This window comes from Notamacropus eugenii, chromosome 1, assembly GCF_028372415.1.
Source record: "Notamacropus eugenii isolate mMacEug1 chromosome 1, mMacEug1.pri_v2, whole genome shotgun sequence".
NCBI classification, from domain to species: Eukaryota; Metazoa; Chordata; class Mammalia; order Diprotodontia; family Macropodidae; genus Notamacropus; species Notamacropus eugenii.
In genome coordinates, this window is record NC_092872.1 from 716,410,741 (window position 1) to 716,425,302 (window position 14,562).

General features: G+C 42.7%; 1 protein-coding gene across 4 annotated transcripts in view; it reads right to left on the minus strand.

The window, feature by feature from the left end:
* Positions 1–1,251: 1,251 nt before the first annotated feature.
* DRC7 (dynein regulatory complex subunit 7) overlaps positions 1,252–14,562 on the minus strand; it is a 40,100-nt gene continuing 26,789 nt past the window's right edge. For 3 of the 4 annotated variants that reach the window (XM_072636708.1, XM_072636706.1, XM_072636707.1), the window contains 7 exons: positions 12,491–12,711; positions 9,758–9,973; positions 8,987–9,097; positions 7,212–7,322; positions 5,075–5,269; positions 3,724–3,863; positions 1,252–3,395 (listed from right to left, as the gene is read on the minus strand). In XM_072636708.1, the coding sequence (XP_072492809.1) occupies positions 3,302–3,395; positions 3,724–3,863; positions 5,075–5,269; positions 7,212–7,322; positions 8,987–9,097; positions 9,758–9,973; positions 12,491–12,711 (1,088 nt within the window). In that variant the 3' untranslated portion in view covers positions 1,252–3,301. The other variant, XM_072636709.1, reaches the window with a different exon arrangement.

Genomic DNA, 14,562 nt, shown 5'->3' on the forward strand with positions numbered 1-14,562 from the left:
ATCAAGGAGAGATAAGAAGATTTTCTTAAATGAACAATGCAAACAAATAGAAAAAACTACAGAATAAGAAAGACAAGATTTCATCAGGAAAATGAGAGATATCAAGGAAATGTTTCATGAAAAAATTGGCATGATAAAAGACAAAAATGGTTGGGACTTAACAGAAGGAGAAGATATTAAAAAGAGGTGGCAAGAAAATATGAAAGAACTATACAAGAAAGATCTTAACATCACTGACAACTACAAAAGTGTGGTTACTGATCTAGAGCCAGACATCATGGAGAATGAAGTCAAGTGGGAGCTGGAAAGAACTGTTAACAATAAGGATGGTGGAGGTGACAGAATTCTAGCTGAGCTCTCCCATTTAAAATCCTAAAAGACAATGCTGTGAAAGTGCTGCACTCAATATTTGAGTAAATTTGGAAAATCAACATTGGTCACTGGATTGGAAAAGATCAGTTCACATCCCAATCCTAAAGAAGGGCAAGGCCAAGGAATGTTCAAATTGTTGAACAATTGTGCTCATCTCATGTGCCAGCTTAAGATTCTACAAGCTGGTCTTCAGCAATCTGTGAACCAAAAACTACCATAAAAGCAAACTGGTTTTTGAAGAGGCAGAGCAACAAGAGACCAAATTGCCAACATTTGCTGGATTATGGAGAAGGCAAGAGATTTTCAGAAAAACATCTACTTCTGCTTCATTGACTAAACTAAGGCCTTTGACTGTGTGGATCACCACAAAATTTGGCAAGTCCTCAAAGAAATGGGAGTGCTAGATCATCTTACTTTTCTTTTCAGGAACCTGTATTTGGATCAAGAAGCAGTAGTGATCACTGAGCAAGGAATAACGGTTTAAAATTGGAAAAGGAGTACAACAAGACTGTATATCATCACCTTTTTATTTAACTTATTTGCAGAGTACATTAAGTAAAATTCCAGGCTAGATAAATCAAAAACTGGAGCTAAGGTTGCCAGGAAAAATATCAGCAACCTCACATGTAGATGGTAACATTCTGATGGCAGAAAGTGAAAAGGAATTAAGAAGCCTCTTGATGAGAATAAAAGGAGACTGTAAAAATTGGCTTGAAGCTTAACACCAAAAAACCCTAAGATCTTGGCAACTGGTCCCATCACTTCCTGGCAAATAGAGGGAGAAGAAATGGAAGCAGCAGCAGCTTCTGTATTCTTGGGCTCAAAAATCTCTGCAGATGGCAACACAGTCACAAAATTAAAAGACGGATAGCAAGGAGATAAAGTCAGTCCACACTTTATTCAGGCTATATTCATTGGAAGGTCAAATACTGAAGCTGAGGCTTAAATGCTTTGGCTACATAATGAGAAGACAAGACTTACTGAAAAGATCCTGTTGCTGGGAAAGATTGAAGACAAAAGGAGAAGGGGACAAGAGGATGAGATGGAGGGATAATGTCATGGGAGCAACAAACATGAGCTGGGACAAACTTCAGGAAATAGTGGAAGACAGAAGGGCCTGGCATGTTATGAACTACAGAGTTATATGTTTTAATGACTGAACAGCAACAGGGCAGATGACTCTCAAATCTACCTTTCCTACCTCAGTCTCTCCGCTGATTTCTGGTCTCACATCTCCAGCTACCTTTCCGACATCTTGAACTGGATGTTCAATAGATATCTTAAATTCAAACTGAAACAGAACTCCTTATCTTCTCCCTAAGATGCCCCTGCCACCTTCCCTATTACTGTAAAGGGCAATACCAACCTCCCAGTTCCTTAGATTCACAACCTAGGAGTCATCCTAGGTTTTTCTCCCTCTCTATCCAGTGTGTTGCCAAGGTTTGTTGATTTCACCTTTGTGACATCTCCCATATATTCCCTTTTCTCTCTGTTACCCCTCTGGTGCTGGTCCTCATCACCTCACACTTGGACTGTTGCAATAGCCTACTGGTGAGTCTGCCTGCCTCAAGTCTCTCCCCACTCCAATCTATCCTCGATTTAATCACTAAAGTGAGTTTCCTAAAGTGCAGGTCTGACTAGGTCATCCTCCCCTTCCCTCCTAAAATAAACTCCAGTGATTTCCCATTGCCTCCAAGATCAAATACAAAACCCTCTATTTGGCCTTCAAAGCCCTTCATCACCTCCACTTCTACTTTTCCAGTCTTCTTATACCTGGTACCCCTTCCTATACTCATTGATGCAGTGACAATGGTCTCCTGAATGTTCTTCCATGGTTAAGCTGCTCCATCTCTTGACTCTGGGCATTTTCTCTGGCTGTCTACCCATGCCTGGAATGGTCTCCCTCCTCATCTCTGCCTACTGATCCCCTTGACTTTCTTAAGTCCAAACTAAAATCCCATCATTTACAGGAAGACTTTCCCAACCAGTTCTAGTGTCTTCCATTTATTAATTATTTCCCCTATCTTGCATGTAGCTTGTTTGTATTTATGCATTTATTTTTTGTCTCCTCCATTCCCTTGCTTTGAGGGAAGGGACTGTCTTTTGCCTCTGTATTCCCAGCACTTAGCACAATGTCTGACCCATAGTAGATGCTTAATGAATGTTGATTGATTGATTCACTTGTACATTCAGCAGATATTTATCAAACATCTCCTAGGCATCATGCTAGGTACACTCTACCTAGGGTGTGGCCTTTTGACTGAGTCCAAGTTTTAGGGAACAAAACCTTTCATGAAGGGGATTTGTTCTGTGAAGTTTGGATTCAACCAAAGGGCTACACTTGAGGACCTAGAGAGCCACATGTGACCTTGAGGCTGCAGCTTAGGGGAAGCAAATATAATTAAGACATGGTCTCTGATTGTTTTCATCAAAGCTGGAAATGTATCTGGAAACCTGGAAATGTGTCCAGTGGTTTTCAAGGTAACTCTAGAGCTTCATTTTACATAGGTGGAGGCCTTTGGTTTGGAAATTTGGACTCAGACGTGAGCTTGAAGAAAACAGAACATGGCCATCAGATCTAACCCTTAGGGCTACAGCAAGGAAGGAGAAGGGGAGAAGAGAGTTAAAGATGGAACTTATGAACTAAAAGGATCAAAAAGCTTATTTAAAAAAATTTTACTTCTAGGGAAACTGAAAGAAATTATATAAAGAAATGCCTTATTTCCAAAAAAAATTAGTGTACATGAGATTCTTGATGAGCTCTACTAGCAGACTAAAGGTGGCACTGGAAATTTTGTGGGATGATTGTGAGGCCAATGAGTAGAGTGGAGGAGTATTTATTGGCCACAAGGAGTTAGAGGCAGGGGTGGGATGGGGTGGAGGAGACTTCCCTTCTGAAGGAAAGGCAATGCTGAATGCACAAGAAATGTCAGACAAACACTTTCAGATACTCAATCAGGCGTGGGTCCCTGTACAGTTTTTCCTCCAGGGCCAGATACTTCTGTGGAGCGAGTTCTTTGTGTCTGAAAGCAGAAAAAAAAGTTTTGAGTGATCTGTCCTTTATCCAGAATTTGAAATTGAAAGGTGTTGGAACAAGAGACTGCAATAAAGCAAAAGACTAACATCCCAATTCATTTGCTGAAGCCCAGACAAATGGCGCTAGAAGGTGCATTAAAAATGATGTAGCCCGAACATCTCATTTAACAGCTGGGCAAACTGAGAGCTGGAGAGGAGAAAAATGACATCCCCAAGGACATATTTTGAACTCATAGAAGAGCAGGGTCTAATGGCTGTGGCCCCCCGATTTTGATCCCACTGGAGAATCATGTGCCCAGTCCAGACATTCCTCACCTGTTGAGTCTCTGCTCCAGAATACGGATGCGGAACATGGCTTGGGAGCAGTAGGTGAGATAGGCTTCTTCATCCTCCACTGTCATGGTCACCTGGTTTTCTTGATACCATTGCTGCTTCTTCTGAAGCTCCTGAGTCTCCTTTGGGTGGAGGAGGAGAGAGGGAGAAGGAGAAGGAGCGGGGGAGAGAGAGAGAGAGAGAGAGAGAGAAAGAGAGAGAGAGAGAGAGAGAGAGAGAGAGAGAGAGAGAGAGAGAGAGAGAGAGAGAGAGAGAGAGAGAGAGAGAGAGAAAGGTTAGAGATGAGGAATGAAGGAGTCCTTTAGTACTTCCTTCACAGTTCTTTTTCCAGTCGTCAATCCCTTGCCTTTTTTCTTGGGGATTTCAGCATTCATGTTATCAACCCTTCTGATATCCTGCCTACACAATCCCTCAAAGTCTTCAAACCTAGCTATGTCCTTCCACATCCTACTCCAGGCACATACCAATACCATGAGCCTGCCTCAGAACTGGCCATTTCTTAGAATGCCGTAATCTCTAAGATTTGGAACTCTGAAATTTTATTCTCCAAGCACAAGCTCCTGGCATTCTATCCATTGCTTGACTCATGCCTTAAGGTGACCTTCAGTTCTTTGGCCAATCCCTTTTCTTCCAGTCCATCTCCCCCACTCTGACTTTGCTGGTTTCCTTGGCCAGCTGTGAAATCACTATTTGCCACTCCCTCTCCCTAATAGTTATTACCCCAAAATCCTTTGCTCCCTGATCTACTGACATTCTCTGCTCCTGATCCAAGGTGGTTGATTTTCACTAGAGGACTAATTGTTCCTTCCTTTCTTCCTTTCCTAGTTCCTCTTCTTCTTTAGAGTACCCTAACATTCCCCAAGGGCCTACTCTTACTCATTTTCTCTTCTCTCCATACTATGTCCCTTGGTAATCTCATTCACAAGAATTATTTTGACTACTACCCACTAAGTCATGGGATGATAGGACCACAGCTCTAGAGCCGGGAGAGACTCCAGAGGAGGTCTAGTTAAAACTCCACACTTTATGGATGAGTAAACTGAGTCTTGAAACAACTTGTCCAAGGTCACATCAGTAGTAAATGAAGAACACAGGCCTTCTGACTTCAGTCAGTGCTCTTTCTCTTGTGTCCTACTGTCCCCCCTTGATTCTCTCTCTCCTTTCTCTCCTCCTCCCTCTTTCTCTCCCCATCTCTCTTTCTTCTCTCTTCCTCTCTCCCTCCCTTTCTCTTTTTCTCATTTCCTCCCATCTCTCTCTCAACTCAGGTCTTCCTGACCCCAGGTCCAGCACTCAGGTAGGGGGACTCAGCCAAGACTATACAATCAGGATGTACCTTCTCAAAACGGGCTTGGATGAGATTGGCCTTGTCAATGAGCCGCTGCTTGAAGTCATTGAGACATTCATCTTTCAGGCGTAAGGCCTGCCATCGAGTCAACTTCTCTCCAGGAGGGAGCTGGACCAGGAAGGGTGCCAAGTAATCCAGTTCAGCCTCCACCTGGCGCATGTGCTCCTCCTGGGCTTGCCTCTCCTAGGTGGTGAGAGAAAGGGAGACACATTCATCTAGTGATATACCACTGGATTCCACCCAGAAGGAAATATGCCTTGGAGGAAAGTGGGGATGCTCCTCATCCAGGATGGCAATACAAGACTCCTATGGCCTGAAAGAGCCAAGAACTGTCCTTTCCTCATCTGGTCCAGTGGTTTTCAGAGTATACAGAAGCACAGAAACTTAGAATCAAGAATACTGAAACTAGAAAAGACTTAGGATTTAGGATTTAGACCTACAGGGGAACTTTATATATGAAAAAACACACTATCTAGTTCATTCTCCCAACCTACTCATTTTCCAGATGAGGTGACTTGTCCAGTGTCACAAAAGCAGCATTTGGGGGGTGGCGGGGCTTAGTCTAGGAGAGTATAGCCAGACTTCATTGCCACAGAAGCATGTGAAAAAATCCAGGATCTGAACCTAGATCTTCTGACTCCTTTAAGAGTACTGTATTGTGCCACCCTTCAGTGTTCCAATAACCTTATTTTATAGTTGGAAAAACTGAGGATCAGCCATGTGGAAGTGACTTCCACGTGATCACCCAGAGAGTCAGGGGCACAGCTTGGCTTGGATTCTGAGTCTCTTGATTTCCATTCCATTGCTTGGTATCAAAGGTTACCCCTGGGCTTATTTGTTGTATCAATGCTTATCGGTAGTTTCTCTGTTTTTGTTTGAAGTATGGATACTTCATTGTGGTTATTTAATAAAAAAAATTATCAACCTGGGGTGATCATTCTTTCCATTAATTTGAGTCCTGTGCTTCTCTCTGGGTCTGTGTCAGTGTGTGTCTCTCTGAGCATATTTTTTGTGAGTCTGTATCTCTGTGTGTGCTGTAGTTCCCACCTTTCCCCCAATTAGGGCAGCACACAGGACCTGGGGACAAAAGGGATTCCATCCTGTCTTATACATGGCCTGGGGATTGTGACCACAGCATTGACGAAACATGAATGTAATTGAGAAATATTTGACAAAATTAAAATACAATTGAACACAGATAAGATTAATACAGGGGTTTCTAAGTCAATATATAGCCAGCAGGGATCTTTACATACAGTTTAGCAGGCTCTGTTGTTGTTTCAGTTTAACACAGCTGTTGTATAGAACAAGTTTAGTCTATGGATTCATATTCCTCAATGATTTCAGAACCATTGACTTTATCCACTTTTCCTGCTTAGCCAAGCCCAAGAGTTACTTTGCCTATTTGGAGAAAATCTTTAAGTTCCAAGAGATTCAGCATTTTCCCCCCTTCGTTCCATTGTCTTAGAACCTGAAGATATCACCTAACTCCTCCCTGATGAATTTGCAGAACTTGGGGCTAGTCAGGCTGGCCCTATCCTGAAGACTTGGATAGGTACTGCCAATGCTGGGCTGAAGATAGGAAAAGGCAAAGAGACCAGTAGAGTTTCAGCCAACTGAATGGTATTCTGCCAGCCTAAGCAGTTCATATAGGCTGGCAATCCAACTGCTTTCTGACCTAACAATGTCTACTCCTGTTGACCTGTTGGATCTTAAACTGGATCCCTATATCATTGAAAGACAAACACATCTGGGAAAAAATCTGTCTTCACTCTGTAACAGGTGGTACTATGGAAACACTAGCTTTATAGTCAGAGGCCCTAGCATTTCTGATGCTAACTACCCATGGAAAAGTCATTTAACCTCTTTGTGCCTCACTTTCATCAACTGTAAAAACAAGATATCCCCTGGGATCCCCTTTGATCATAGAAGTATGATTGAGGTTCAAAACATGTGCATGGCTAGATGCATAGACCTTGGGGACATTTGAAAGACTGAGGGTTTACAGTGCCTGATCACTCCTGAAATAGCAGCTCTACTGAATGAATGTGTGACTGATAAAGGTGATTTCCTGGTTCCACTGGGGATTGAAGGGTACCCTGGTCACCCTCAGTCCTCCACCTACCAGGGCTTCACGCTGCTCCTTGCTCTTCTCATTCCTTTTGGTATCATAGATGGAGATGGTCAGATTGTGAGTATCTTCCTCTTCCTCACGAACCTTCAGGATCTCTAGGACCTTATTTGGAAATATAAATCTGCTGAGACATTCAGATCAGTGGTGTGGCTTCTCTACTTGCCTAGGATTTATCAGGAGTTGAAGAAAAGCACACATTCGGGCCCCATGTCACATTCTTCCCCAGTGCTCTTTTCTTGTAAAAGCAACTTGGTGTTATAGGGAGATGGTTTCCTCTCTAATTGCTAAGTTGGCTGTGGTTTGTGGCTTGTGACTTATCATCCATAATAGCCCTAACTCTAAAGCTTCTCATTAGAGAGACTCAAGAGATAGAATGGCCATCCTTCAGGTGTTAGCGCACCCAGAAGAATAAAGCATTGTAGAGGTAAAGTCTATTCCCCATTTACAATTCTCCCACAACACCACCAAGCAATTCTATATGGAAGTAACTCTTTATAAATCAGTCATATCAATGGTATCTTCACAGAAGAAAGCACCATCATTCTGTGTAGGGTAGGTAGTGACTGATTTTTCCACAACTTTCTTATTGGACTACTCAAGCATCTCTCAGGTAGCTGAAAAGTGGTGTTTTATTTTTAAATATGTTTTACTGATACTTTTGTTTTTACATTTCTGGACTTGTATTCTCCCACAGGAGGAATTGAACTCTCCAATGTAACTCAGAAAAAATGGCTAAGCAAAAATATATCTGATGATGTATACGAAATTCTGCCTAAGTAATCTCCCTACAAATCTACTAAGAGGAGGAAGATATGTTTCTTGATCTGTTCTCTGGGACCATTTTGGTTCAATGAACTCGAGGGGATGAAGAGTCTTTTTCTGAGAAGTGGACATTTTGGTTAAGCCTAAAAACCTTCTGGAAGGATAAGTCATTGAGGGTATGATTTAGACACAAAGTTTAGCAGGAAAGAGGAGATTTGAGTAGATGGGGCCATAAGTGGAGCATTTTGAATGGTACAAGCTATTGATGAGCAAGGGAGCAGAGAAGGATAGTAGTATGGGGACAGCTGATGGAGAGCTGGTAAGAGGATAAGGTGTCATGGAAAGCACTAGATGGAGGGTCAGGAGTCTGCAGTTCTAATCCTAACCTTGCCATTACTTTCTGGGTAAAGTTGAGCAAATCACTTCATCTTTTGTGATCTTAGTTTCCTCCTCTGCGGGCTGGTTGTACCAGGCAACTTCTAAAGTCATTTCCCCTTCTAATATTCTGTGTTTCCATGTTCTTTACATTCTCTTCCAGCTCTAAGTCTTATGATATTCAGCTCTGACATTCTGTGTTCAGAGGTTCTTTCTAGCACATTTTCTACCATTCTCTGTGTTAAGTTTGTCTTAAGTTATTAACCTGAGGTCCATGGATGAATTCAGAGGATCTGTAAACTTAGGGGAAAACTACATCTTTATTTTCACATCTAAATGAAATTTAGCTTTCTCTTCCATTAGGAATGTAGGCAATAAAACATTCTGAAAAGGGGTCCGTAAGCTTCCCCAGATAGCCACTTGCTGGAGGTCCACAACTCTGCCTCACTTAAATCCAAGTCACATGTACAGACATCCTCTGTAAAGTCACTGGTCCCCTTTAAAAATAGAAATGATGAACAACAACAATGACATATTGTAGCCCTAGCATGTTGAGGTTCTTTAAGCATGTCCCTTGATCTCATGAGCCCCAATGCCACCTCCCCACCTTGCAGAGTGGGGACCATTACCTCCATTTCAGATTCCCAGACTTGGTGTTTGGATAGCTTTTCTTCATTCTTTAAGTCCATCATCAATTCGTATTGGAATAGTAGCTTCTTGGTGTGTTCCCGGGGTTCTACCTGGAATCCCAGTGATGGTAATGAAAGAGATACAGAGATTCTAGCTCTGGTCCTCCTAAGATATTCTCTGAGTTAAGTCTCTGCCTCTATGTACTTTGGTGTCTTCATGCCCCATGCCCATCCTCACTGCTGAGGTCATACATGACTAAACAGCACCAGCAGGGCATGCCTAGGATGAATGTAAGGGAGGCAGATGCCCCTGTACTGTCACCATCCATTCCCTTCCTAGTTCCCATTATTGAAATACATGCCCATTAAGGTGGAGGTGACTGGATAGCTTATCTAAGTGACCTCCTGCTGGCTTAGAATTAAGGTGGCTGACATCTAAGTTACAGTCCTTGAGCTCCTCAGGAAAAGGGACTGGACAAGAAGCTGAGGAACTGTGAATATTTCCTGGTTGTGATTTCAAAGGGCTTTACTCTGCAAGATAAGAAGGGCATATCACTCTTCCTCTAATCCCCCAAAAGAAGGCAGAGTGAGGTGGCCAGGTCTGAACTTCAGGATTCTGTTTATACTTAAGAGCTAGCCCAGACAGAATCACCAGAGAAGGAAAGCTTGGTCTGCTTTTGTCCCTGCCTTCCTGCCTGCCTGTCTGCCTTTCTCTCTGTCTTCCTGTCTTCCTATCTGTCTACCTGTCTCTCAGTCTGTCTGTTTCCCTACCTCATAGGAAATACACATGTCTGGAGTCATGATGATCTTATTCCCTTTGTTGTCCACATCATTCCTTTTTTGGAACTCCCGCTTTGAGGTAGTGATGCAATCATTCCTGCAGTGGTACCGAAGTTGAATCCGTTCATCTGCGACCATAAATATGCGCTCAGCTACATCATCATCTGCCAGCTTTTCAAGGTTTCGGTTGAATCTCTCTGTGATTTTCTAGGGGAAGAAACTGTAGGGTGGGAAATTGTGGAAAGGATAGTAGCCAGAGCAATTGTTGCTGTTTTCTCTGCATCCTTCCAGCAGGTTTGGGGTGATGCTGGGAGGATGAGAGCTGGGGTTTGTAGAAAGAGGAAAGATTCAGGGATAGGGATCTGGGATCCCATTATTGGAGTGGCAGTCAAAATCTAATCACTTATTTAAAAGCCACATTGATTTCTTGACTTTTTCTTACTCCCGTTTTTTCCCTTTCTTCTATTCTCTTCATTTGTCAAAGGTGGAGAGAAGAAATTGATTGAGTCAAGGTAGATACCAGCTGAAGAAAGAAATGGCAAACCACTCCAGCATCTTTGTCAAGAAATCCCCAAATGGGGTCACCAAGAGTCAGATATAACTGAAATGACTGAACAACATCAAAGGTACCAAAACCGAAGGAGAAATGGGTTAGGTCACTGTAATTTAAGGGGTCAGAGTGGCAGATGGTGGTAGAAAATCTTAGTCCTTCTCCAGATCACCATAGTCCCTTCAACCTGTAGAGTTATTGAATGCCTGATGAGGTGAAGTCAAGAGCCATATTTTAATTTACACTTAACAACATTCATGATAATGATTAGCACCTGTTCCCAGTTATTGTGAGGATAAAAAAATATTTTTAAAGCACTTTGCAAACCTGAAGGTGTTATATCAGTTATAGTATATATAACTATACTATGTAGTATAGTTATGCTATAGGTACTTATAGTTATATAAGTGCTATATATTATAGTATATAATAAAATATTATTAATAATAATATTGACAATGACACTATTCTCATTTCTATAGCACCTTATAACGTACCTTCATCACAATAACCTTATACTGCCTACTTTCCAAGGACCATCCAAGAAAAAGCATCATTCATCACCTGGAGGCTAGTCACTTGGTGATGCTACTTGGCATAAAACAAAAAAAGAATATAAAATGGAGGCTCCCCAATCGCAGGTGGCCCTCTTTGGCTTTTTCAAGGATGGGAGTAAAGTTTTGTGTTTGTCCTTCATTGCCGAAGAAGACCATGCCATCAGAGAAATGATGACATGACTTGCACTTGATTTTGTTTTGAGTGAATGAGGGCTGTGCAGGTCACCAGTCTCACTTCTCCAGAGCCAACTGAATCCAGTGACCAGATATTCATCACAATGACTGGAAATGACCTAGGATGCACTAGGAGACCTTGGGCCCTTTAGGCCAAGGTCTTTGCAGGTACTCACTTAGGGTGAGGTAACACCCATTCATTGAATAGACCTGTTTAAGAAGTAGCCAGGGCATGGCCCCTTTAATGAGACTAAGAAAAAGAAAGACATCTGGCTGGAAGAGAAAGAGCAACAGTTACTATTGATAATCACTCTAAAGCTAGAGGGTCCAGTAGAGCCCTCAGGCAGGGGCCCATTGGTGTCCCAACTTCAGAGTAGGAGAGGAGAGGGGAGGGGAGGGGAGAAGAGGGGAGGGGAAGAGTCAACTGGGCATGTTTTGGCCATCCAAATTTACCTTCCTTTGTAAAGAAGTTAAGGGGAGGGGGAGGCAGACAGGAGAGAAGGAGCTGAGTTACCCAGCTAGCTGGGTCCCCATTCAAGTGCTAGTCATGTCATCATTTCTCTGATGGCATGGTGTTCTTTGGTAATGAAGGATGAACACAATCCTGTGAGTAAATGCAGCTAGCTGAATGGGAGCAAAGTAGCAGAAAAGGAAATGGAGGGTAAGCAAAGTCTTTAGACTGACTATATTAATATTAGCTTAACTATTATTGATATTCAGTTTCAGTCGTGTCTGACACTTCACGACCTCATTTGGGGTGTTCTTAGGAAAGATACTGGAATGGTTTTCCATTTCCTTCTCCAACTCATTTTCAGAAGAGGAAACTGGGCAACAGGGTTAAGTGACTTGCCCAGTGTCATACAGCTAATACATGTCTGAGACCACATTTGAACTCAGGTCTTTCTGACTCCAGTTCTGGTGCTCTATGCACTATGGTGCATACTAGCTGCTTAAGTATAGCAAATATGATATTCTTGTCTAATGACCAATGAGAGACATACAATAGGAGAAAATGAAGGTAGCAGTGGAATATTGGAAAGAGAGATAGATCTAGAATTGGAGGGCTGTTACGCACTAGCTATGTCACATTGGGCAAACCACCTTACCCTTTCGGGTCTTGATTTCCTCATCTTTAAAATGAAGGAGGTTGAACTTAATAACTTTTAAGGTCCCTAAATCTAGAATCTCATGTGGTTAATGTAAGCATTTTTTGCAGATGAGGAAACTAATGCTCAGAAAGGTTAACTTTTTGCCCAAGATTGCTAGTATAAGGCAGAAAACTCCAATTCAAGTCTTCCAACACCTCTACCGTACTACACTGTGCTCATATCATCAATATCATTGATTAGTAGAATGCTCATCATTATCCTTATCATAATTAACAATGTATAGGCTTAAAGGTAAGGGACAACAGCATGCTACAGGCCTAAAGGAAGCTCCTACCAACATGGGTCGAGGATTTGTATCCGCACTGTTGAGGCTAAATTTCTTGGTCCGGACACCATAATCAACATGTCGGTAAACAAGGAAATCTGGCCTCCCCTCATAGTACTCAGTCATTGATCGGGGGGTCTCTGATCTCTTCACGAGGCCATCCACTCTGGCTGTATGGTAGAATTCCATTGTGCGGTCTGTCTCTGGTATCATGGTCTTGTAGGTATGCACTAAAAGGTGGAAGTGAGATATGCCATGGTCACTGTCAGAGGTCTTCCTGCTCAGATAATGGCTCCCTTCCCCCTGGCACCTTTGCTTGGAAAATCTTGTGCTGATGGCCAGGCTGTTCTGGTGGACCTGGGGAGGGCTGAGTTAACTCCCTTCAAACTCCCACACAACAAAATGGGGCTGTGGACAGTGATAAGATTCTGGTACTTTTGGGTTAACTTTCTGGGGCTGTTGGGGTTAACTTCTCCTCTCCTCCCAGGGGGATTAATCTGGGGCCCAGCTGTGACCCCCCCAGACTGGAAGAGCATCAAGGCAGGTTTTTGAACTTTGGCAGAGAGCTCCTAAGACTCTAGGGAACTTTGCTGCTGACAGACAGCTTTTAACCTTATTGCTGGTGGCTTTTATGTTTTTTATATTCTAGAGCTTCTTTTTAAGTCCCTTGGAAACTCCTTGGATGGGGGGATAAGAGGAAGGATTTGAATACATTATTATTAAATGAATTGCTTATTTGCACCTTGATTCAGAACTCAGATATCTGGGAGTTCTTTAAAGATAGAGGGAGGCACCCAAACCTGCATGGGATGTGCACTAACCTCAGAATTAGGAGATGGAGGACTACAGATATGGAAAAGGGGTTGATAAGGGATTCTGCTGATCCACTTGGTGAAATTATAAGGCATGGTCCTTTGCTTGAAGGCATTTGAGGGGCCCCTCCCAATGGAAGAGAGCCTTGTTTCATAGGTACTTGTGGAGAGAATACAAGAGACTCTTTTATTTGGTCCCCAGGAACTGAGGTTGCTTCCCATATAATTGGCAGATGGGAGTTAAGGGGGTAGACTCATGTAGAAGAGCTATACCTCCTTTCCTGTTCTGTATAAAACGAGTTGGCAGTGCCCCCTCCAAGACTCCCTTTTTGCATTATCACTGGCATAGTCTTGTGGAATGCAGCTAAGAGCAGTGGAGGAGGGGGAGTGGAGTGAGGAGGAACAGTAAGGGATTACTCTCCTCTTCATCTCCACACTCCCAACCCTGGGGCAGTTAATGAGGACTTGCAGCAGAAGTACATGGCAGAAGGAGACTTGTTTAGGCCTGTTTTGACCAAGGAGGTGGTTGGTTCATGGATGATTTTGTGAACTCCAAACTCCTGCGTAGAGGAAGGAGAGATTTGAGGAGTGGTCTTGTAGATAACCCCAAGTTGGAGAAATCCTGAATCAGAAGCTTGAGTACTGGTCTTCGAGAGAGAGAACTTTCTACAACTGAGGAGAAGGGAAAGGATTGTCAATATGGCCCCCACGGTTGAATGACTAGAGCCATGTCATGGTGGCCATGAGAGCTACACCTTGTTACCTCCTCTTGCCACTGCTATGAATTGCAAAGGAACACAGTCAGAGGCAAGAAGATATTTTTTGTTTAGCATCCTCCAAAGAGTGTTTACTTTTCAGATCAAGACTAGTGGGCCATTTGAGTACTTTATGGATTTCTGTATTGGTGCTGTATTTCTTCTGTGTTCTTTGTATATTGTACATTTTTTATAGAGTGAAATAAAGACTGTACTCCATCTAATATGCGTCGATAATCTTTAATGTTTATATAGGAGATGGGGACTGTGTTACCCATACTTGGAGGTACTTAGACGTGAGTTATATCATGAGTATATTTAGAGAACCCCAGGTGAGGCCAATGTACCAAAGTGATACAACAGGCACACAGCAGTCCCCTGTGTCCTCTCGGCAATGAAATTACTGGGTCAGGTCCCCAGGATTAGATCCGGCTCATGGATCAGAGAAAAGAACCCCTCCTTCTCAGGTCATGATAGAGATTCTTGAGACTAAGATGAGACCATAGAATGTTCA